Consider the following 24,688-nt stretch of genomic DNA (forward strand, 5'->3'; position numbering starts at 1 on the left):
CACCCAGGTTTTGTCATTGACATCCAATCCTGATAGCTGCTCACAGCTCAGCTTTCTGTGTCAGAATCAATTCCTAACCAAACCCTGCATTTAAACTTTGGGGTCAGTGTTTCCCAAGGATGAGATGCTGCCTGTGCAGTGCATGTGTGTAAATGTAAGTGTGTGTGCATGTGTGCACGTGTGTGCATGTGTGTAAGCACGTGTGTACATGCGTGATGTGTACAAATGCATGTATGTGTGTATGCATGTGTGAATGTGCATGTGTGAATGTATGAATGTATGTGTGAATGCATGTGTGTGCACGTGTGAATGCATGTATAAATGTATTGTGTGCACGTGTATGAATACATGTATATGCATGTGTGCCTGTGTGTGAATATATAACTGCATGTGTGTAAATGTGTGTGTGCAAGCATGTGTGAATGTGTGGATGTGTGTATAAATGCATGTGTGTGTACACGTGTAGTGTGTGAATGCATGTGTGCACGTGTGTGAACGCAAGTGTATGTATGTGCATGTGTGTAAATGTGTGTGCATCCATGTGACTGAATGCATGTGTGTGCATGTAAGTGTACTTGTGTGCCTGTGTGCAAATGTGTGGATATGAATGGATGTGAGCATGTGTGTAACTGTGTATCAATGCATATGCATGCATGTGTGAATGCATGTGTGTGCATGTGTACATGTTATACATGTGTGTATGAATGCATGTGTGTGCACCTGTGTGTGAAAGTGTGTGAATGCATGTGTGCATTGGGGGAATGCATATGTGTGTGTGCATGTGTGTGAGAATGCATGTGTGTGCATGTATCCATGTGTGAATGCATTTATGTGCATGCATGTGTATGCACGTGTGTGCATTCATGAGTGGGGTGATGTGCTGCGTGTGTATCTGTGTGTGAATGCAAGTGTGTGCATGTATGTGTATGCATGTGTGTGGGAATGCATGTATGTGCATGTGTGTGCATGGGAATGCCTGTGTGCATGTGTGTGCATGTGTGTGTGCGTGTGTGTGCACATGTGGGAATGCATGTGTCTGCATGTGTGTGCACATATGTGCATGTCTGTGTGAATGCACTGTGCATATGTGTGCATGTGTGTGGCAATACATGTGTGTGTGCATGTGTGTGGGAATGCAGTTTGCATGTGTGTGGTAATGTATGTGTGTGTGTGCATGTGTGGGAGTGCATAGTGTGCATGCATGTGTGTGGTAATGCATGTGTGTATGTGTGCATGTGTGTGGGAATGCACAGTGTGCATGTGTGTGGTAATGCATGTGTGTGTGCATGTGTGTGGGAATGCATAGTGTGCATGTGTGTGGTAATGCATGTGTGTGTGCATGTGTGTGGGAAAGTATAGTGTGCATGTGTGTGAGAATGCATAGTGTGCGTGTGTGTGCACATGTGTGTGGGAATGCATAGTGTGCATGTGTGTGTGGTAATGCATGTGTGTGTGCATGTGTGTGTGAGTGCATAGTGTGCACGCGTGTGTGTGAGCATGTGTGTCTGTGCCTGCACGTGCCTGCCTACAAGGTGCTGCTGTCGGAAGCCAGGAAGCCTACCGAAGGCTGCTCCTTGTCTGCTGCTTTCCACCTCCTAGGACCCGCCTTTCAGCGTCCTTGCTGCCTGTTCTAAGCCATGGCGGTGAAACACCAACCTCGGGGCTGGGAAAGCAACTTCCCTCTGATGCTGCCTCTCACCGACAACTGGAGCGATTCTAAAGAACGAGCACGTAGATGAGCAAGGATACCATGACCTCCTAGAAGAAGGAGAGAGTTTGGAGAAGAAAGGAAAGAATGCCCCACCCCCATGAACCCTTCCAAAGTGTTCAAATCTGACACAAGTCCCCGTGGCCACCAGCATGAACCCGCGCTATCACTTAGAAACATGTCAGCAAGACTTTACCAAGCCCCGGGGCCTCCAACATAAAGACTCTGACCCTGGGCTGGAAGGCAGGGCAGCTCCTCAAAGCCACATTTCCATTTTTCATGACACTAAGCACGGGCCAGGGATGTGGCTGTCATCTGCGACAAGGCAGGTGTCAGAGGCCAAGGGAACGCTCCAGCAGGCCAGCGCACAGGTTACCGGGATGCTACTCGGCTCCAGTCACCGGCAAAACACTGCAAAGGAAGAAACGCCGCCTTGCCTTTGCTATTTGCCAGGTTGTATTTCCTGTTACTGGGTTAGCAGGCCCCACATCAGGGCCCTAACTTGGTCAAACAGTAATGTTCCGAGGGCCCTGGCACACAAGGGCTCTCGGTGTCACACCCATACCAGGTGAAGAAATAAGGTGCCTACTTCCAAATTAAGGCACACCTGGTATTTAACAGGGTGTCTTTCTTGCGGACATCCAAGCACCTTTTGCACAGGAGGACGCGGTAGGGTGACCAGATGCCTCACAAAGTGGCTTCCTCTGCCACTGCAGATTCAGCACGTGAAACTGTCACCAGGAGCCCTCAGCTCAGCCTCAGGGGAGAGGCGCAAGGCCTCCTTCCAGGCTGGGACTTGGGCTAAAGCGGGGAGCAGAGAGTCCTGAGCCATTTCTCTTCACGGTGGTGGCAGGTTTGGGAGGAGCTGCAAGGCCCGCAGGCTTTGTGCTGAAATCTCCCTTGAACTCTCAGGAAGACCTGGAGCTGGACAGCAGACTGCAGGCCCTTCTCCAGAGCCCTCGTGCGCATGTAGTTCCCCTGTCCAGGCCTGACCCTGGGCAGGCACTGCTCTCAGGGGTCACTTCCTGCTCGACATCTCCTGGCTGTTGCATGACCACGTGCGGGGGGCTGAATGTGCCTCACAGAAATGCGTCCAGGTCATGAAAGACATGACTGGACCCTTACCCAGGGCCTCTGAGGATGGGAGTGGAGGATCTTGAGACCCTGGGCCCTAAATCCAATGACAAATCTTTATAAGAGAGAGGAGGGGAGGCTGTGACAGAGACGCAGGCACGTGAAGACAGAGGCAGACTTCAGAGCTGAAACCACAAGCTAAGGGGGCAGAGGACGGCCACCGGCCGCCAGGAGCCGGAAGAGGTGGAGAAGACCCTCCCCTGGAGCCTCCAGAGGGGCGTGACCCTGCCCACACCTTGAGTTCAGATTTCTGGCCTCCAGAACTAGGAGAGAAGACATTTCTGCTGTTTTAAACCCCAAGTTGGTCATCAATTGTCCAAGCATCCGAAGAAATGAACCCACCTCTCATTCATTCATTGAGAGGATACCTACTGAGCCCCTTCCAAGGGCTAGACAGACACTCTTCTGGGAGCCTCGGGGTCCATCTAAAAGACTGGAGGTGGGGCCCTAACAAGAGCCCCGATGCCTCAGACCACACCCCTCAACCAGAACTAACAATCAGAAAATCCATGGGAGGGGCTCTTTAGCCACCGGCCACCCACAATCAGGGCTCTGGGTAAGACCTGTGGCCTCGAGGGGTCCACGTAGGAAAAACTCTGGGACTCACCCAGGAGGAACGCCCTGGCAGGCCCCGGGTCGGCTCCGACAGCACAGCGCTCAGGGCTGGACCTGCGGCTTCTGCCAGCTGCCCCTTTCACTCTAGAAATGTCCTGGGGCCTTTGCTCGCTTCCCTTCTCTCTCCACGAACTGTTCTTGATTTTCTCTCCACGAACTGTTCTTGATTTTCTTTCCGTGGGAGAATGTATACCCCCGACGCCTCTTCCTTTCAATCCTGAGCTCACTTTGGGAGCATGCACTGCCCCCAGGGCTGCTGGGGAGAAAGCCACTGTCCCCACAGACCTCCTGGTGGGGCTCCCGAGGCTTGGCCGGATTCCTGTGAGTGGCCTCAGGGGACAAGGTGTTGAAGATAAATGTGACTCGAAATGGCCAGAAGTCATTCATGACCAGGCTGCTGGCCACCAGCCTCCATGGAAGGGCTACCGTGTGGAGGTGGAGCCAGACGGCGCACACACAAGTGTGTAGATGAGTGTGTGTGTGTGGGTATGCGTGCACCTGTGTGCACATGTGCGTGCGTGTGCAGGTGTATGAGTGTATGTGTGTGCAAATGTATGCATGAGTCTGTGACTGTGTGTGTGCGTTTGGTGTGCACGTGAGTGTATGTGTGTGCTTGTATGGGTGAATGTGTGCATGTGTGCATGTGTTCAGGTGTGGGTGAGTGAGCATGTGTGTAAAATGTATGTGGGAGCAGGTACGGGCGTGTGCATGTATGCATGAGTGTGTGTATACGTGGCATGTGTGCATGTACACATGTATGTGCAGGTATGAGTGTGTGCACGTAGGCATGAGTGTATGTACATGAGTGCATGCTTATGTGGGTGCATGTGTGGGTATACGAGCATGTGTGCTTGAGAAAGTGTGTGTGTGTGTGTGAACCTCTCTGAGCATCTGTGCCAAGATGTCCTGAACACTTCCAAGCAACAAGGAGAGACTGCACTGGCATGTCCTGTCCCAGGAGCCTGGGAGGCTGGAAAGAAAGATGAATGCCATGCTGCTGGCTTCTTCCCCACGGCTTTCCTCGAAGCTAACTCCTGACTTGGACAGCAGCCGCAGGCTCTTGATGGACTCCCCCTCTCTGTCATGTTGCCAGTGATCTAGCCTGTGTCCTATCCCACACCGGGTGTAACTCCAGCAGGTGGGGGGAGGGGATGGCACAGGAGGGCGTCACCCCAAGGCTGGTCCTGGGGAGACCACACCAGCACCTGTCAGTTAGCGATGAGCCATGCTTTCTGGCTGGGAGGTAATGGCTGCTATTTCTCAGGGCATGGCTTACATACAAACCTTTTCAAGGCACAGAAAATGCACTCATGCAAAATCCCGTGGGGAAGGCTAATCCTGGACACATAAAAAATATGGGGAGATGGTCTGAGCCCCTGCTGAGTGACAGGAGGGGCTGGTCAGACGGCGCTGGGCAGCGTGATTTGTGCCAGGCTGCTTCTGCACATAATGGGGCCACTGAAGGGTGTGGGGCTTCTCCCAAGACATCAGATGCATCCGATTCTACAGGAAGCAGGTACCCCCCTACCCTGGTGTGGCACACTGGGGAACCCTTGGGAACCGGACCTCCACCTGACCCTGAGGTGGCTGGGACAGAAACCTGCATGCTGAATCCCTGAGGCTTCCCAGAGGAGGATCCAGGCCTCCCGGAGGGTGGGACTAGCTCACAGACCCAGAAAGCAGATCATTACTTTACCCAAAAATAATACACATGCTGCAGATGGGAAAATCTGTGTGAAGTCTATCTTAGGAGCAATAGATCAGCAGCTGGCCAACACCGGCTGGAGCTCCCGGGAGTCAATTAGCGAGCAAGCCTATTTCTAGATGAAAACGCTAAACTCTCTAGCGGACTGCAGAGACTCAGGAGGATTTTGGCCACAGCTTCCTGGAAGATGCCATCAAATCCACAGCAACGCTGGGCTGCAGTCAGGAGCTGCCTCAAAACGCAGGAGTGCCTGGGATGCAAGGCTTTCGAAGAGGCACATGGGGAAAGGAAGGAAGGGACTCACCTCAAAGACGCTCTCATTACACGGAACATTTCTTGGGCACAAACATTGGTGGGCACCAGCTCAGGAGCACACACGCAAACGGACGTGGGGTACTGGCATGCAGCACAGAGGTAGCCCCTGCCTTCCAGTGTTCCTATCGAGGCTAGCGGGTGTGAGCCTGGAAGTCCAGGGCAGGCGGGACTCACTCCAGCATCATCTTCAAGGACGGCCCCCAGCGCTCTCCTTCCCCTGCCTGCCCGTGGTGCCCAGGGCAGGGCTTCACTGAGAAAAACCACTCAACCTCCCAGGGGCAAGGCACTGCCACCACGGGATCACAGGGACCCTTCACAGGTGCATAACCTCAGGATTTCAGACCCACTGATGTCTGACTATACTCCCAGACACCCCAAAGTCAGCCCCTGCAGAAACGTGCTGGCAGGTGGCCTGGAAGCCAGCCCCACAAGAAACCCGGCCCACAGCTCCCTTGGGGACTCCCAGCTCACCCTCTTGGGTGTCTTCTGAACCTCTGAGCAAGAATGGCCACCTTCCTTCCACAGGAGATGTGGGTTCAACCCCAGTTCTACCTGACCTCCCTGTGGGGCTTCAGCATGTTTCCCCAGCTGCGCACCTGCCCACCGGTCACCTGTGGGAAACTGGATGGGGTGATGGCTCAGGCCCCTTCTCCACCTGGACACGCCGCTCCGGACCTCCCATCTCGGGAATCCCAGCTCTTCCCCTGATGCCTTACTAATGAATTCTTGCCATCTAACCATGACTGGGCTGAGCCTTTTCTTCCTCACTGGACAGCGAGGTCCTCAAGGCAGGCCCCGCTTCTGTGCCTCTCCCTGCACCTGCTCCCTGCAGGCAGCCGTAGACACAACAGCAAGAAAGGATCTGAGATGCCAAAATACAGACGCGGCACGGAGGTTGCCCAGGGGGTGCAGCCGGAGCGTGTGCAGGACCCAGAGAGTGCAGGAAGTGACCCCAGGGCTGATCAGCGGGGGCACAGGGCACCGGCTTCGGTGGCTGGTCAGGGCTGACCGATGCCCAGTGGGGTGCCAGGCACAGGTGCACAGACGGCTCCCAGACAACTGCCACAGCTGCCCACAGCTGCCCACGGCTGCCCGCAGGGAGCAGGGTTTGAGGAAGGGCACAGAAGTGGGGCCTTGAGGAACTCACCATTCAGTGAGGAAGAAAAGGCTCACATCAGTCACGGCCAGACGGCCCTTGGGGAAGGGAGGAAGGGCTGGGGAGTCTCAGGCGGAGGTTCTGGGGTGGCAGACAGAAGAGGGCTCTTTCAGAGCACAGGAAAAAGCCCTCCCAGACAGACAGGCACAGGAGGCCAAGCGGGCGGAGGGAATGGAGTCTGCCGCTCCCCACAGAAGGATTATTTTCTGCTGAAGCCAAATAAGAAGCAACGGGCGCAGGAAGAGCGTGCCTACCTCCCCCTTTCTGCCTCAAATCAGGGCATCAGCCCATCCTCCCACCCCACCCTCCCTGCCTCTGCTCCTGTATCAGGGTTTAGAGAGCACCCCTTATCGCCTGAGACCGGGGCCAGCGCCTGATGAAGCTGCACACAGCCTTTGCCAAGATGACCTCCGTCTCCCATTCCTCCCCCGCGGAGTTCCCAGTCACTCGCCCACCACGTGTCGCCCCTCGACGCCCAAGTCCCCTTTTCCCTGGTCTAGCCACTACCCCACAGCCTGCCCCTCTTGTTAACACGGTATGCACACTCCCGAGCCTAAGCACGTCTGCTGGTTTTTACTCTTGTCTGTGAAGCCCCCGTGCCTGGAAGATTAAAAATATTGAAAGCGTGCCCCTCTTCTCCTGCTGATCTGTCTCTTGTCAGTTTACTCTGCAGGCTCCGGATGCTCAACCTCCAGGGGTAAAGCGTTCTTCCTCCTCTGCCCACGAACGCCCAGGCACCTGTGGCCAGTCCATCACAGGCCGTGCTACGGGTTCCAGGCCACACCCCGTGGTCCCTCACAGCTTGCTCGCAGCCATCAGGCAAGATCTGGACATCCAGAGGACACTGAGCGAGCAGAGACGACATCCTGAACAAGGCTGGCTGCAGCTACAGCCGGAGGGGTGGGCAGCTCGCAGCTCCTGGAACCGGCACCCCTCCCCACCAGAAGGGCCCTGGGGAGGCCGGTGGGCTGCAGTTCTCTCTTCTGGCTCCAGGGATGGCAGCCCCTAGAAGAGTCTGTTTCTTTCCCAACCCCAACTCAATGCTTCTGGACACTGATGTGAGTCTGAGGGGAACCAGCTCCTAAGCCAACGAAATTCTCCTGTCAGGGCCCTGGGGTCCTCCTCATCAGCTGGGCTGCTCACGGTGTCACAAGGCCCTGGCAGGGCCACCCGCCAGTGACCCCAAGCCAGAATCAGCCCAAAGGCAGGGACCACTTGGGATGGGTACAAACCAGCACCCCTCGGGTCCAAACCACTGAGATCACCAGGCTAGGCCAGTGCCCAGCACTGCGGGCACTCCATACAAATCTGTATGCTGGGCGAACAGAAGGAGGAGGCATGCTTGGAGCACCACTGAGGCTGCGTCAGTCGGCATCTGGGTGCCCCTGTGTGTCAGCCGGCATCTGTGCCCTGCAGATACCACCCTGTCCTACATCTGCGACGGAACACAGCTCCCAGGGCCATGCAATGCACTCCTTTGCATACGAACCCGGCCACACCCGTGGGCCCATCCGCAGGTGCCTCTGCAGAGGGGGAGCATGGCCGCCGCCCCATCTCACACGGACCTGTGGGAAGGGGTCTCCAGAGCGAGCTGAGCACCTGCAGCCCCCACTGCAGATCTGCAGTGGTGCCAGTCCAGGCTGGGTGAGGGCAGTGGCCGCTCACTCTTGCCTGCCTGGAGTTTTGAAGATGCGGCTGCCAAGCCGGGGTCCTGCGAGAGCTTTGTGCTCCAGAGGCCACCAAGGCCCCGCCCTGTCCCGCTTCCTGCCACGACCCTTGCTGTGGGGCAAGACCTGCCTCTTATGAGCCCCCAAATCCCTGACCGTGCAAAGAAACATAACCGAGAATCTTACTGTGTGGCTCCATCTGACGCAGGCTGACCTCAGAGGTCACCCGGCCACACGGACGCTAACAACCTCCTCCCCATTGCTAACCTGAATCCTTCCCTCCAAAGGCCGGCCTCAGCGCTCCCGCCTGTCTCCTCCCTAAGCAAGCGTCCCCACCGGCTCGGCTCTGGCCCCTATGAAGGCTGTCGCCATCTGCCCCTGTGTCCTGCTGCCTGAACTCACCTGTCCTGACCTCGCCTGTCCTGACCTCACCTGTCCTGACCTCACCTGCCCTGCACCTCCCCAGCTTTCCAGGGCTACTGAGCACCCATAAGAACCTCCAGGTCCAAGGCCAGGACTTACTCTCCCGCTGCACAGGACCCTCCCCAAACGCCTCCCGTGCAGTAGCCTCGGAAGCACCCCAACCCTCCCACGAGACCAGACCCGCCCTGCATCCACCCACCCCAACACCCACAGGGCTGCCCCCGGGCAGCAGGCAGGCCCTGGCATGATACCGTGAACACTCACACGCACCCCTTGCTCCTCCCACCCACAGCCCAGCCACCCAGGAATCAGTCCTTCCGCCCTCAAATCCACATTCATTCCGGCAGCAGGAAGAGGAAACTCCCGCCCTGCCAGGGACCAGGAGGCCGCAGTACTCGGAGCGCCCACCAGGTGTCAGGAGGAAATCGTGGCAGCCAGGAGCGGTGCTCCCTCCACCCACCTCCCTCTGCGAGGGTCACAGAAGGTCGCCCCTGAGCCTCTGAGCCAGGTGCAACCCAGACCCAGGAAGTTCCCAACAGAGCAAGGAGGGCAGATGCCACGTGGCGTGGCCGCAGGGGCGAGGAGCAAGCAGGAAAGGCCCGGGGGCCATCACTGCGGTTGCAGCTGCTGCTGATTGCTGGACAAACGCAGGGTCCCGGGGCCACGGACTGGGCTGAGCACTGGCAGGCTCCCTGCGCCCCAGGGGCCCCCTCTTCCCACATCCACAGTATGAACAGGGCTGGCATGAGGGGCGCCTGGGGGAGGGGTGACTTGAAGACGAACGTCTCTGTGCCAGCTGTCACCTCCACAGGCAGGGACAGCTCAGGTCACAGTGTCAGGAGGAGGCAGGGGCAGCCCCACAACCTGTGTGATCTCAAGAAACATGGTCAACCTCTTACCCTTTCTCCAGGATCCCCAACTTGGCCAGTGGGACCCATGGTTCCTGGTGGTCCGGGAAGACCCTAGAATTAAAAACAAAGTTAAAAGGGACAGAGTTAAAAGATGGGGCCACAGGGCAAGGCCCAATTTCTACCTGGCCAACCAAGGCAGGGGTGGTGGCAGAAGAGCACCAGCTCCCAGGCTGTCTGCAAAGGTGATGAGCCCCTCTCTTTTCCATCCAGGAGACGGAAGGGTGTCACCAACCCCACCCCACCAAGGGCACCTACGGCAAGTCACGGAATCAAACCTGACACTCACCGCGGGGCCTTCCGGGCCGGGCGGACCCTCGATCAGCATGCCCTGCGGAGACAGAGAGAGTCATCTGAGACCACGGCCCGACCCTCCCGACAGGACAGGGAGAGGCATCTGACACCGAGACCCTTCCCTCCCGACACCCCAGGCCCAGACCCCAGCGGGGTGACGGCCTTCAGTCGCGTGCACAGGGGCCCTGGCCCAGTAGCTGCCGTCCTGAAAGGGTCTCCAAAGCAGACTGCAAGGGGGGGCCTGGGCGGGGCCTCGGTGCCTGCACCCCCAGCACTCCCAGGAGAAGAGCAGCCCTGGCCCTCAGACCGCCTCCCTCAAGACCAAGCCACAGGCAGCACCTGAGGACGCAGAGGGGAGGAGAAGGAGCGGAGGCCCCCAGACTCCCCGAGTTGCCCGAAGGGGAGTGCCAGGCAGGCCCACCAGGCCACAGCCGCTCGAGGGAGGAAGCAGATGTCGGGACAAGGGCACTCAGGTGGGTTTAGGAAGGGCGAGGGAAAAGTAGGTCCGACAGGCCCCAGGCTGGACTTCTGCCCCCAGCCAGGACCACCATTAGGCTCCAGACCCCACCTCCCTCCAGGGGGGAAGCGTGTCCCCTGACGCACGCAGCAGCCCAGAACCCATGGGAAACCCTGCCAAGTCCACCTGCCCCCTTGGCCCTCCTCCCCCAGCCCTCACCTCCCCACAGGGCCCAGCTGTCTCAAGCATACCCAGGCCTCACTCTAACCCCAATGGGGACAGGCCTCCTGGCTCCTGGGTCAGCCTGGGCCCCAGGAAAGCAATGTGGACATCTGTGAGGGCAGTGGAGGGAGCATGGGTGCGGCTCCCTGTAGGACAAGGCTCTCTGCCCTGAGACCCCCACTTCCAGCCCCTTCCCCAGGGCAGGATTCCTCTCTCCACTTCTGACCTGGCAATGCCAGGGTCAGGCGCCCCCAATGCCCCAAGCGTCCTCTGTTTCATGTGACTTCAGGGGTGCTGCTCTTCAGAGGGACTTGCTGTGACAGATGGAAGCCAGGCAGCAGAAAAAGACCCTGAGGCAGCCAGAGAGCAGTGATGCAAGCTAGGGCCTCGAGGGCCACGTTCGCGGAGCGGTCCTCAGGAACTCAGCAGCCTGCCCTGCACCCCTCTACGTGTCTGCCCCCACATGGAGACACAGCCGCCCTCAGCTGCCTGGCATGGCTCCAGCAGGCCCAGGCGCCCATGGGGGCTGACTATTCTGCAGCTGCTGGGAAGGAAGGCCGGGCCTGAGGCAGGGCACCCTCCACTAGAGGTCAGAGGACGGCGTGGACAGCTGGGGTCCCGCACAGACACCCACCACAGGGGTGCAGGCTCTGCAGAGTTCCCTAGGATCACGCCTGGTGGGGCTATGAAGTGGGACCACCGCTGAGACCCAGGACTGCGGCACCACCAGCCTTCAGCCCCAGCCTGGGAGGGCGGCAAGGATGAGGTTCCGACTCATGAGTCCTGCTGTGCCAAGCTGAATGGGCAGTGCTGCCTGAAGCCGGGGCACCCCCACCCAGCGTGCCCAGGAGGTGGCACACTCAGGGAAAGACTGTTCTAGAGTCGTGGGAGATACGGCTGCTCGCCCTGTTGGGTTCTGAACTTCCCTGGGGCTGCTACCCCTTTCCTCACGCCTCCCTTTTGGGACGGGAATGTCTGTCCCATGCCCGTCCCCGCCTTGTGGTTCAGAAGCGAGAAGCTTGTTTCATTCCACAGGCTCACAGCTGGACGGGGCTTTGCTTCAAGACAGAGAACTGAAGCCTGAGTCTCATCTGTATCTGATTCAGGTGAGAATCTGGACTCTGGAGCTGATGCTAGAACAAGCGAAGGGGCCGCAGCTTCCGGACGGAGCGAATGTAAGCTGCCCGTGAGAAGGACATGAATTTGGGGGCCAGGGCAGAAAGCTAGGGTTTGAACGTGTCTCCCCAAAAGTCATGTGTTGGAAACTGAATCCTCAATGCCACAGTGCGAAGAGCTGGGATCTTCAGGAGGAGATGAGGTCACCAGGCGCTGCCCTCCTGGGCGGGTGCAGTGGGGTGGTCGGGGTGGTCAGGGTGGGAGTGGGCTCCTGACGACAGGGCACCAGCAGTCACCTTCTCTCCCTCTCACCAGGCAGTGCCTTCCGCCGCATGAGGAGGCAGCACTGTGGCCCCTCTGCATGTGACTCTCCAACTCCAGAACTGTGAGCCAGTGACTTCCTGCTCATTCTAAATCACCCCTGTCCGTGGTGTTCTGTGACAGCGATATAAGATGGACTAAGACGACTCACTTCTGACAAGTCAAAGGATTTGTCCAGCCAGGCCACAGGCCACTGGGGCCGTCACCAGAGGGGCTGGGTACCAGGCTGGCAAGGGGACTCCCGGTCGGGGAGCCGCTGATCACCCCACCCCTCCCGTCGTGCCCCGGGTAGGGAGGCTCTGCGCTGTGTTTACACAGGTGCATGCTCAGAGAGACTCCGCGTGTGTGTGCTGCACAGAGAGCTCATCCAAGCAGCTCCAAGATGCCAGTTTTCCAGTTTCCCTCTCGACAAAGGCAGCTGAGAAGCCCAGGGGTGAGCTGGGATTAAGGGAGAACCACTGCCCATTCAGGGGCCAGGGCAGCACCTGCCTTCCCAGATGCACAAATTGCTCTTCTCAGGGAACTGGGGCAGTGCGGGCTGGGACCTCACAGGGGAGCCAAGCCCGGATCATCCCAGGTTGGCATGTAAGGATGCTGGGAGTGGCTGGGTGAACACGCCTGGGGGAGGGGAGGTCTGACCTTCCCAGGCAAGCTGTGGCCGAACTCTGGCCCCAGCCCACCTAACCACAGATGCCACTCTCAAAATTCACCCGGGGAAAGAGGAACAAGAGGAAAACGTCTCAATATAGTTAACGAGGTTGCACTGCAGATGTAACTTGCAGAGACAGCAGATTTGGGCACTCCTACGCAAAGAAGACACGGGCAGCTGCGGGGCGGTGGTGAGCGCGTTGCTCTGCTGAACTCAGGCTTACTTCACTGCGTCTGTCTGTGCCTGGATGAGCCCATCAGACATGCCGCACCCCTTCACTGCACACATTTTTTTTTTTTTTTTTTTTGAGATGGAGTCTCACTCTGTTGCCCGGGCTGGAATGCAGTGGCGCGATCTTGGCTCACTGCAACCTCCGCCTCCTGAGTTCAAGCGATTATCCTGCCTCAGCCTCCCAAGTAACAGGAACCCACCACCACACCTGGCTAATTTTTTGTATTTTTAATAGAGACGGGGTTTCACCATGTTGGTCAGGCTGGTCGCGAACACCTGACCTCAGGTGAGCCACCCACCTCAACCTCCCCAAGGGCTGGGGTGACAGGTGTGAGCACTGAGCCCGATGAATGCAGATCATTTTAACAAGAGAAATAAGAGATCTCAGATCCAGCAGAACTCAAGGCAATCTCAGCGGAGGCACACACATCTGGTAAATGGCACACACTTAAAAACAAAACACAGCGTCAAGGGGAAACAGTACCTTCCATGCCCCTAATGGGTACGGCCCAGGTAAAATCAGCCCCTGAATCCGGGGGTTTCTAGGCTGGAAGCACCTGGATAAGAATGAACCTGTCTCCTCTCAGCTCTGTGGATTCCTGTCCTTTTAGGGAGCCTTCGGTCTGGGTCTGGTTGACAATGAGAGGGGGCAGGACTGAGGGGGAAAGGGCTGGGCACGCCCCCGGAACAGAGGCAACTCCCAGTGTGGGTAGGTACAGTGGAGGGGAGACAACACACGCCCCTCCACAGCCGGGAAGCCCACGAGGCCCCAGGACCCGGCCATCTGTTTATGTGTCGCTTAGACCCGAGGACATCTGGCAGTGTTCCAGGTGGAGAAATTCCGAGTGTTTGTGATCTCTGCAGGGGCCTGGCTGAAGCTCCCGGACACTAGGAGCAGGCTGGGGCCCAGGGGAGGGAATCCTTCCTAAGTGCATCCCGGCGGCGGCTGCTTTTCCCAGCAAAGAAGATCTGGACTTCCCAGAGCCTCGATGCTCCTGCTGGGCCACCTCGACTCTTAGCCCTCTCCTGACCCCACCCTTGCCCGCTGCTGGCTTCCCAGGGGCCTGGCAGTGGAACACCTGTGCCCACCCCACACTCCCACCGTCTCCCAGAGCACGGACACCACGTCTACACTCACAGGGCCAGCTCACCGGGAAACCGGAGCCAACATGAAGCTCATGCAAAGGTTTCCGCCCAGCCCTCTCAGAGCAGGGCCGGGAAACCAAGCTGGGATCCCGCAGATTCCTGAGATCCCATCTTCCTCCCGGAGCAAGAAGCCCCTTTCACTGAAGCAACGGGGACCCCCCCCAAAAGGAGCCCAAGGCCAAGCTCAAGTCCACCTGGGGGCCAAGACCGTCCTGGGAAACGCTGCAGGACACCCCACCTCCCAGCAGCAGGTGGGTTCGGGCTGGGCCTGGGACCAGCCTCTGCTACTGTTCACCTTCTGACCAATACCCTCGGGCCCAGCAGAACAAGCCCGCAGCCTCCTTCTTCTGGGTGAATCTGCCCAGGCAAAAGGCTGCCACTCTCCCCTGCAGCTGCTCTGCTCCCTGAGCCCAGGCCGGGCTCTGAGGTTTTCCATGTGGCTGAGCAGGGGGCCCCTGGCCTCAGTCTCCCTTCATGCCTCTGCACCCCCTTGTCCTGCATCCCATGCCCCTGCTGCCTCAGACGAGCTCTGTCCTTCCTGGACCCCCAGAGGGCCCTGAAAGGAGCTCTGGTCTGAAAAGAGGATGTGTCTGTGGGCACTGGCGGGTCTCCCCCCCTACCCCGGGCTGGGCCATGGAGCACCACGAGAGCCATCCAGAGGCTTCCACAGGTCAGGAAGGGGGAAGCCCCGGGCCCTGGGAATTCCACCCCAGAGACGGAATGCATCCCATCTGTCCTGGTCACCAGCTTCACACAGCCTCCAGGGAGACAAAGGCCTGCTACATGCCATCTGTCGAGGTTCCAAGAGAATGTCCCCAGCTCTACAGGAGGGTGGCGGGTCACCATGACTCCACATTCCGGGAACCACAGGTCAAGAGGCTTCTGGGAGCCCCGAGATGTATCCTGAGCTCAGCCCTCAGGAACGGAGTCCTGGCTCTGGCAGAAACAGCCAGCCGAGCCGCGGGACCGGCCGTGGGGCAGGACACACACCTCCTCCCATGGGCACTCGGACAGCATGGCATGGCGGGCTTGGTGCTGGCTCCTGCCTGCTCTCGGTCTGGAGCTGCTTCCAGCTGCACCACTGTGCCCACCACATGCAGTCACAGGGCTCCCGGCCCAGCCGATGATAGGGCATCTCGCCCGCTGGGGGCTGGGGTGTCAAGACCTTGACCTTAGTGGCTCTGAGACCCCAGGGAGAAATACAGGGCCCCACCCAGGCCATGGCCCGCTGAGGGACAAGGGGAAGGACACCCCAGGGGGCAGGCGTCTCACATCCTCCGCTACAGTCCCACACTCGAGGGCACTGTCAACGGGAACTTCTTAAACTCACCCATGGTCTCGTTACCTAACATAGCTGGGTTTCACTCAGCTGGAATTTCAGCACAGTGCTGTTTTATTTAATTCCCTTGACAAAGTTTCATAAACAGCATTCCATGTTTCAACAGTTTCAGCAAACTTACTCCAAACAGTTGTGTAACAGGCGCAGAGAGGTGCAGCCACGTGTTAACTATTCCCTGCCACTGCCACACAGCTTTCACAAGGAACGGCCACCTACGTCCTCTCCTCCACCCCTCAAAGGGGACTCCACCTCTGCCTCACCAGCTCGGCGCTGCTTTTAGCCCCAGGTGAAATGGAAACGCGCCGAGATGCTCAGAGCTTAGGTGCAGGCTGAGCTTTGATCTGTGCCTACCCCGCCCCCACCTACCCCGCCTCCACCTATCCGGCCCCCTCCCATCCCGTCCCCCCCATCACAGTCCCGAACATCCCCACCCAAAGGGCCTCGTCCTGGTGATGAGTGGTGCATGGACTCCACGAGACCAGGTGGTTCCTGGAGATGACCCCATGCGCGCAGGTGCGGCGGGGCCCAGGGACCTGGTCACACCTTACACGCCCCGCATGCTCCCCAGCTTCAGGGAGAGAGTAAGAAACATCCTCACCGGCTCGATGATGGCTGGTTCTCCCTTTTGGCCTTTCTCGCCCCGAGGTCCTCCAATCTGGGGGTGATAAAAGGCAGGTGGAGAAAGAAATCAGAGAGAAACGTGAAAGAGCAAGTCAGATCACAGAAAATCTGGCCAGTTGCGCAAGGCAAGGGCACTGTCACAGCCGGGCATCTTTGCAGGCCCAGGAGGATGCCAGGAGCACAACGGAGGCTAGCTCCACACAGCCCACGCGACCGCTAACGAAGGGACAGTCTCAGAGGCGGTCATGCCGCGACGCACATTACTCAGAGCAAATCTGAGCACTGAGGTCTCTTGAAAAATAACGTTTTGGGAACAGCATGCAACACTTGTGCTGCCTGTAGCGCCCACCCCTGAGGAGCCCCCATAGTGCCCCGCCAGCCCCCAGCCCCACCCGGAGCGGGCCTGCACCCTCTCACCCCTTCATAGATGGTATCCTGGTTCGCCGGCATTCCCGGCCCGATCTCCGATGGCGAGTTGGTGGGGTCATAGTAGGGGTCGTAGTAGTTTTCATCGAGGTTCCTGATGGTTTCCTCGGTGAACTCCCCCTCCAAATCATCTGCACCTTCTCCCAGAGGCGGAGCTGGCTGCAGAGGGAGAGGAAGGTGCAGGGTCGCCTCGCAAACGCAGAGACCCCAGATCCATCAGGCCCTGGGCTGGCACCGTGGCTACCCAGTCAACTGGGCAGAGACCCCAGATCCCTCAGGCCCTGGGCTGGCATCATGGCTACCCAGTCAACTGGGTAGAGACACCCCTCTCTGAAGAGAGACCCCCCTCTGAGGGCTCCAGGTCTGACAACTCCAGGACTACAAGACCAGCGGCCTCCTAAGCCACACACGCGTGGAGTCCAGCCCGCAGGGAGAGGTCCTGCGGCCCCTGGCAGCCGCCTTCTGCATCTTCTCCCTCCCACAACGAAGCATCATCACCCCAGATTGCCTTGGCACAGCGGCGCCCCACAGAGCTGGCACACTCCTGCACCCAGGGACAGCTGTGCACCCAGAGACCTGTTCAGGCAGGGGCTCCACCCCACAGCCTCAGAGTCTGGAGACATGCATCCCCAGTGCGGTGCTGCAGGGGCAGGGGTCTGTGGAACGGGCTGATCTGGCAGTGAAGACTCTGCATTACACAATAGCCGTGCTAAGCATGTGCCATGTGCTACCTGCTGGGCAAGACTCCTCCCTAATCTGCAAACTCCACAGCACCCAGAGACAAGCACTGTCAGTGCCATGTTGGAAAGGAGAACCCTGAGGTCCACAGATGCCGGCTGACTTTCCAGGGCCTCGCGCAGAGCTTTCGGGCCGGTCCCAGCCAGAGCTGCCTGCCCAGCTCGTGCTTTGCTGCATTTGTGTGGATCCTGGCTCCCAGCCCCGTCCAGTGTGGCCACCTCAGGTCACAGGCAGGGACTCTGTGCACCAGCAACCCCCCATCCAATCTCCACCTGAACCCCCAAAGACCGCAAGGGCTGGGGTCATTCTACCCACTTTCCAGGCGAAAAATTGACCACACGATCAACTTAGCAAGTTAGGGATTCCAAACTTGTTCAGCAATGGCCCCCCGGGGAGCCTCACATAGCCCGGCCACAAAGGGCCCGGGCCAGGGTGTGGCGGGAACACAGGGGCCACCCGAGGACTCCAAGGTGAGAACTAGAGAAAGGAGGGGTCTCAGCGCTGTGGCCCCACCCTGGCCCTTCCCCTCACCCCAGACCAAACCAACGGGAAGGAAAAAAATTACGTTGGAGGAGTTGGAGGTCCCGGCGGTGCTGGTGGGAATCTCGGCCCCGGCACCCGGGTCTGTGGGCCGGTCGGGGTTCTCCTCGCCCTCGCCGTAGGTGAGGTCCTCGTAAGGCGAGGGCGTGTAGTAGTCCTCGCTGGGCACATAGTCATAGTCCCCGATGCCGGGGTCCTCTTCCTTCCCAGCCCCTTCACTGGTTTCAGGCAGGGGAGCAGCTTCCGTGGGGGTCGGGGTCAGCTCCTGGGAGCCAAGGGCAGAGAGAGCTGGAATCAGGACGGAGGCGGGAGCGGAGCGAGGTCTGGGCTGGCCGCATCTCCGCGTGTGGGCATCTCAGTGGCAAAGGCTTGATCCCCTGCCTGTCAAGAGGCCCAGAGACTCGGTTCCGTGGGGGTCGGGGGCAGAGCACGCAGAAGGCGGCGGCTCAGCTGGGAGCCCCGGGTCACTCAGGGTGCTCGGAATGGACTCCAGCCCACCCAGTTACACACCAGAAAAGGGCCAATCATATCTCAATATTTAAAAAACAAAAGGCCAGTGCGGTGGCTCAAACCTGTAATCCTCACACTTTGGGAGGCTGAGACCAGCACATCACCTGAGGTCAGGGGTTTGAGACCAACCTGATCAACATGGAGAAACCCTCTCTACTAAAAATACAAAATTAGCTGTGAGTGGTGGCGGATGCCTGTAATCCCAGCTGCTTGGGAGGCCGAGGCAGGAGGATCGCTTGAAACCAAGAGGCGGAGATTGTGGTGAGCCAGGATCACACCACTGCACTCTAGCCTGGGCAACAAGAGCAAAACTCCGTTCAAAAAAAAAAAAGTAGCAACATTCTAGGCTCTCAGAGCGATGTGAGATGACCAGGTTACCTTTCCCCAGAAGAATGCACACACACTCACACACACTCGTTCATGCACACCTGTGCCTGCCTGCCACAGGCTCACACACACTGGCCCATGCTCATGCCCCACCCTCTTCACACTGACGATGCCCCCTAGCTGGACAGCCTCCCTCCCCAGCAGGGCACCCACCCATCCGCGCTCCTGCACAGGGCCTGGCCCTGCTAGGCGCAACCCTCGTCTCTCACTGCTGCTCACACACCCTCGAAACGCTCCCCACTTTCAGAGGTGAAAGGGAGGCAGCCCACAGAGGGGAAGACCCAAGGCCAACCTCAGACTGCATCACCCCCACCCGAGGAGTGGGGTCCTGAGCTCCATTCTCCCACCGCAGCTGCGCCTACACAGAGGAACTCCAGAACCAAACCCATCCTGCACCTGGTATAGGGTGGGGACCGGGACCAGGGCCCAGAGACGCTCCCATGTATACCTCAAATCTCCCAACAACCTCCGCATGGCGGAATGCCCAATACTCCCCGTGATGGCAAAGCTTGGACAGCCCACGACGGCCCACTCCCCTGCTGAGCTGCCCCTGAGGGCTTCGCCAGACAACCCCTGAGCCTCCACCCTGACACCCTCTCCCGGCCTCACCCTCCCTGCACCACAGCCTCCAGGGACCCAGCCCAACCCAGGCCCCCGCTCAGCCCAGACCTCAGGGACCTCTGTGATCTCTCTGGCAGCTTCCACGGGCTTCTTGCTGGGGGTGGGCTCCTTCCCCAGGTCTTCGGGGTCTTCATAGTAGGGGTATTCGTAGTAATAGGTCTCCCCTTCGCCGTCTCCTTCCGTGTACTGAAAGGGAATTGCAGCCCCATGAGGAGGCAGCAGAGCCTGCAGGGAGTCTGGCCTGCTATCGCTCCACAACCTCCAGATTCGGCTAGAAGATTGCACGCCACAGCGCCCCGCCCAGCCCCACGTGTGAACGTCCCTGTGGGTCCCCAGATGGGGGTCCTCCCTCTCCAGCTCCTTGGAAAGGTGACACAGCCTCACCAGAGGCCCAAGGGAGAAAGCAGGGGGACTTCAGGTCCCCTTGAGCAGAAGTCAGAGAAATGAACCTTCAAAGGTGAGAGCTCTGGCCCTTTGGAAGCCAGGCCAGAACAACCAACAGAATGGCAGCTGCAGCCACGTCACCAGCAGGCTCCCGAGCCTTCAGCCCTAAGCCTCAAAGCCCAGGAACCCCACCGGAGGGGCTTCACTGGAACACAGCAGGCATCATCCTGAGCCCATTTCCCCCAACCACGAGCTGGGAGGAGCTGGCAGGAGGCCAGCGCAGCAGGGAGTCGGCTGGGAGCTCTGTCCAGCCACACTTGGGGTTCGTAAGATGTGGCCTGGGGCACGGGGTCCACAGTTTCATGAAAGCCACCCTTCCTTCTCTCCTGACTGGTGGTGAAAGAAGGAAGACCCAAGGCGAAATTAACAGCGGGATTTAATATTATGGATGAGAAATGAGAGGCAATGGGACCAGGGCGTGGGAGAGGATTTTCATGCAGAAGTGGCAGAAAGAACTACAAATAAGATAAACCTGAGTGCTGGGAGGGTGCGGGGTGGGACGGGAGGAAAGCTGACCCATGGGCGTGGTGGGTCCCAGGAAGAGGGACAAAGATGTCAGGCACATGTCTGCCTCTCTACAGGACACTCTACACTCAAGGGATCTGAAGGCTGGCTATTCTACAGTAGACAAGCCCAGATTCCGCCCTCTTTGACGAGCTGCATGGCCCCTCCAGTGGATCGAGTCCATGGAGGACACCAGTGGCCTCTGTGCTCACAAATGCCCCTAAGGTCAAGCCCAAGGCTGAGAGCGCACCGGGCATTCATCATCCAGGAGCTTGTTCAAAAGGTTAAAGGACAGGGTTACTGATGACAACCTCCGTGACCCCATCATTCTGGAATGTGCTGTTTAGCAAAGTGAGTCAGATATCCCGTGTTTACCTCCTGGGTCCCTCTGCATCCTTACGCAGTGGATCTATTGAAAATAAGGTCCCGTGGCTCATGTGGCCCTTCACCAATCATCCAAGTAGTCTGCCCGTGCCATCCCCCAAGATCCCAGCCAGAGTCCACTCACATATTCATCTGGATTGGGGTCCTGCGACTGTGGGGTGTCCGGCACTGCGGTGTCACAGTCAGGGCTGTAGTGCTCGCAGTAATCATAGGCTGCCCGGTGGTCTGAGACGAAGAGCAGCTGCTGGATGTCACCCTGGAAAAGAATGGATGCTCATGAAAGAGCAGCTGACAGAGCACTCACGTGGGGCCCTGGGAGACCCAGCCCATGCCTTGAAGCAGAGCAAAGTCCAGACCAAGCCATGACATGAGCCTATCCTCAGAGCCAAAAGTCCTCCCTAGAAGCGGCCTTTCATAAGAGACATGCAAGCTAGGCTGGCCCATCCATCCATCCATCCATCCATCCATTCATCCATCCATCTATCCATCTATCCATTCACCCATCTATCCACCTGTTCATCTACACCTACCAATCCTTCCATCCGTTCACCCATCCATCCATCCATCTATTCATCCATTCACTCATCCATCTACCTATCCATCCATCCACTCATTCATCCATCCATTCACCCATCTATCCACCTATCCATCTACACCTACCAATCCTTCCATCCATTCACCCATCCATCCATCCATCCATCCATTTATCCACCCATTTACCTGTCTATCAATCCATCCATTAAACCCTCTATCCATCCACTCCTCCATCCATCCATCTGTCCACTCATTTACTCACCCATCCATGTATCCATCCCTCTGCATATGCATCCTTCCATCCATCTATCCATCCATCCACTCATCCTTCCATCCATTCACCTATGCATCCATCTACTCATCCATCCATCCACCCATCCATCCATCCATCCACCCACCTACCTATGCATCTAGATAGGTAGCTGTGGAGACCTCCAGGCAAAACTCCTTGTATATAAAACTCCTTGTATACTCATCCATTCATCCATCTATCCACCCATCCATCTAGATCCAGCCATCCTTCCAACTGTCTATCCAGCCCCTACCCATCCTTTCATCTAGCCACCCATCCATTCACCTGTCCATCCTCCCATCCACGCACCCAGCCATCAAGCCACCACCCATTCACCCGTCCATTTATCAGATACCTGCTAAGCACCTGCCAGATGCCAGCACAGGCTTGTGGCTTTTGCCTGTTGTGAGAAACAGCCCGCACTATCATCCACCCTAGACCCTGAGGGCTTGGAGGTACCCTGCCTCCTTTCCCATTACCCCTCAACTGCTGGGGGAGAGAGTAGTTTTAAAGAGGTGATGTCTGCTTTCTCAAAAAGTTAAAACTAGAATTACCATATGACCCAGTAATTCCAGTCTCAGGGACTGAAACAGATGCATAAAGGATTCACCCAAATCAGTTCAGTCTCAGAAAAAATCAAAAACAGGGACTCAGACAAATCAATGTATACAAGTGTTCATAGTAGCATTAGTCATAATGGTCAGACAAATGCAACCCACAAGTCTACCAGCAGATAAACGGATAAACGGAGTGTGATATCTGCACAAACAGGAGTATTATTCAACCATGAAAGGGAAGGAAGAACTGAACCCCCCGACAAGGTGGACGAGCCCACGCTGCTAACGGCTGAACCTGCTCACCCACTGACAGCAGCCTGCAGTCGGACTTGCCGGCAGTGAGCGCTTAGTCTTTTCCCTGGCCACGATGTGCAGACCGTTTGTTCCATTACCCTCTCAGCACGATGTGCAGACAGGGGAAATAAAAGAGCTGCTTCTGGGAGTAAGAAACGCAGGTCCCACCCCCGTTATCTGCAGAGGTGGAGATGGCAGACGCGCGAGGTGTCACCCTAGCAGCACCCCGGGTTCCAAAGCAGAGGACGTTTTGACCACAATCAGATGCAGAGAAGCTGAGCAATATGGTAACTATCACAGTGATGACAGTGATGACAATTTATATCATGTTTACTATGGATCAAGTGTAGGTAAAGAGAGCGCACAAGGTCTCCCTGTGCCCGTAAGAGCCCTGGGAATTGTGTCCAATTAACACTCACTCTACAGCAGAGGAAACCAAAGCCCGGTGAGGTCCCCTGTCCAGGGTCCCCCAGCCGGTGGGGCAGACCAGCCCAAGGCACCCTGCAAGGTTCCAGCCGCGACATACCCCACTGCACTCAAGGGAGGGAAAAGAACGTGGAAGGGAAGTCCAGATGTTGGAATCTGGTCTCTGGAGACGGTGCCCGCAGGCAAGGGGGCTGGGGCCAGTGCCTGGCGCTGAGTGTGTGAGGTCCGGGGCCCACCTCGACACCTTGCATCACGTCCGCACACTTTTCCACAGCCGCAGTTAAGGACAGGCCCTCAGTCTGCTGTGAGACCCTCAGCCACGGGCTGCAGGGTCAGGGTGCCCAACCCCACCTGGAGAGTGGCAGGCTCTCCCCGGTTCATCCAAAACTTCACCCTATCCAGGCAGAGGCACCACCTGCTCCGCCGAGGCCCCGCTTTGGGCCAGGAGGAGTCTAATGACAGCTTTGTCTCTGCCATGAAGATGCCGCTGGCCTGCAACCTCGGCGGCCGTGACACAGCTTCCTGCTGTGTACTTCTGATCCTGGCAAGTCACCCTCGGGTCCAGGGTGCCAGGGTGCTGGGAGGGGCCGGGGGACATACACAGCTGTGAGCTCTGTGCACCCACCCATCACTGTTGCGAGGGCTGCTCTCTTCCATGGAGACCCTTGATGGGAGGGCCTGGCCAGAGCAAGGCACTGAGACTCGGAAAGAGGGTGGCAGGACCAGAACCACCACACACACGTGCAGGGCGGAGGGAACCCCAGCCCACAGGCATGCTCAGGGAAGCCACACGCTGTGTGCTGCCAGGCGGCCCGGCCCGCACGCCAGCTCTGCCGCTGCCTGGCTGTGTGGCTGGGGGCGGGCCTGCTCACTCACACCTCTCTTCGCCCTCCTTTCGCTCTGAAAAAAAAAGCATAAAACAGCAGCATCCCCCTCACAGCGCTGTGGAGTCCTCAGGCAAAATTCCTTGTATACAGAAGGCGCTCAGTAATACTGCAAAAGGTTTTGAGGTCCGTGGGGGAAGGCGAGTGGTCAGGAAAAGCCCAGAAGGGCGGCAGGGTTGGAGGAGCTGAGGGTCGGCAGAGGGCTTGTGCAGGACACTGGGTGGGGGCCCAGCGGCAGGTGCCTGAGGGTGGCAGGGAAGAGGCCACAACAGCTGGACGGTGCTCCCAAAAGAGGGGAGGGAGCGGTGCACGGGCGGGGGCCGAGGGGAGGGCCGGGGGGCTCAACAGGAAACAGCTCTCAGCACCAAAAAGGGGAGGCAAGGCGGGTGTGTGTATGTGGTTACTGTGGGTGACCCCAACTTGTGTTTAAAAACCTCAGACAATGAGTGGGGAGCTCAGAGCCCGCCCCGAGCCGACCCAGCTCTCCAGGCACCTCTGCCAGGCGGGAAGTTCCTGCCCCTGACTTCAGCCGCACCTCCACGTCCACACCTGCCTCTGGGACCCCCATTCTCGGCACCGCTGTGCCGCAGCCCAGCCATAGCCCTTCTGCCCAGCTGCCCCTGCCCTGCCCCATCCAGAGGGGTGCAGCCAGCGGGTTCTGAGGCCTGCCAGGTGCCTCGGTGCCCGCCAGCGCCCGTTCACTTACGGGACTCACAAGGGAAACTTCTGTCACCTCCATTTAACAGATAAAAAGAAGGGGCTGGGACAGGAGAGGTCACTGGCCCCAGGACCTGGAGCCTATGCGTGCAGCGGGGCCCCTGACACCAGCTGACCCAGCCCTGCCTCCTCTGTCCCCACATCTCAGAACAGAGGGAGCAGCACAGAGACAGGTGCTCTTCCTGCAGGCGGCAGCCCCAGAGCATGGGGCGCCCCTGGCCGCCACACACCCACTGCCTCATCTGAAGTTCAGGGACTGTAACCCTGGCGTCACCCACATCATGGACAGCACTGCTGAGCACCCTCCAACCCAGGTCCTCCCTCTGCAGGATGCCTCAGGACAGTGGAGCAGGCAGCAGCTGGGGCTTGGCGGTCGTCAGGAGCTGAGCTTGCACCTGTACCC

The 24,688-nt window shown here is 58.2% G+C and overlaps 1 protein-coding gene across 3 annotated transcripts in view; it reads right to left on the bottom strand.

The window, feature by feature from the left end:
- COL5A1 (collagen type V alpha 1 chain) overlaps positions 1-24,688 on the bottom strand; it is a 192,544-nt gene that overhangs the window by 94,154 nt on the left and 73,702 nt on the right. For 2 of the 3 annotated variants that reach the window (XM_010352242.3, XM_039461528.2), the window contains exons 5-11: positions 20,706-20,837; positions 19,298-19,435; positions 17,757-17,996; positions 16,445-16,612; positions 16,005-16,061; positions 9,921-9,962; positions 9,623-9,685 (exon numbers count right to left, since the gene is read on the bottom strand). In XM_010352242.3, the coding sequence (XP_010350544.3) occupies positions 9,623-9,685; positions 9,921-9,962; positions 16,005-16,061; positions 16,445-16,612; positions 17,757-17,996; positions 19,298-19,435; positions 20,706-20,837 (840 nt within the window). The remainder of the gene's footprint in view (positions 1-9,622; positions 9,686-9,920; positions 9,963-16,004; positions 16,062-16,444; positions 16,613-17,756; positions 17,997-19,297; positions 19,436-20,705; positions 20,838-24,688) is intronic. The other variant, XM_074394534.1, reaches the window with a different exon arrangement.

Source organism: Saimiri boliviensis, chromosome 2, assembly GCF_048565385.1.
Source record: "Saimiri boliviensis isolate mSaiBol1 chromosome 2, mSaiBol1.pri, whole genome shotgun sequence".
In the NCBI taxonomy this organism is placed as follows: Eukaryota; Metazoa; Chordata; class Mammalia; order Primates; family Cebidae; genus Saimiri; species Saimiri boliviensis.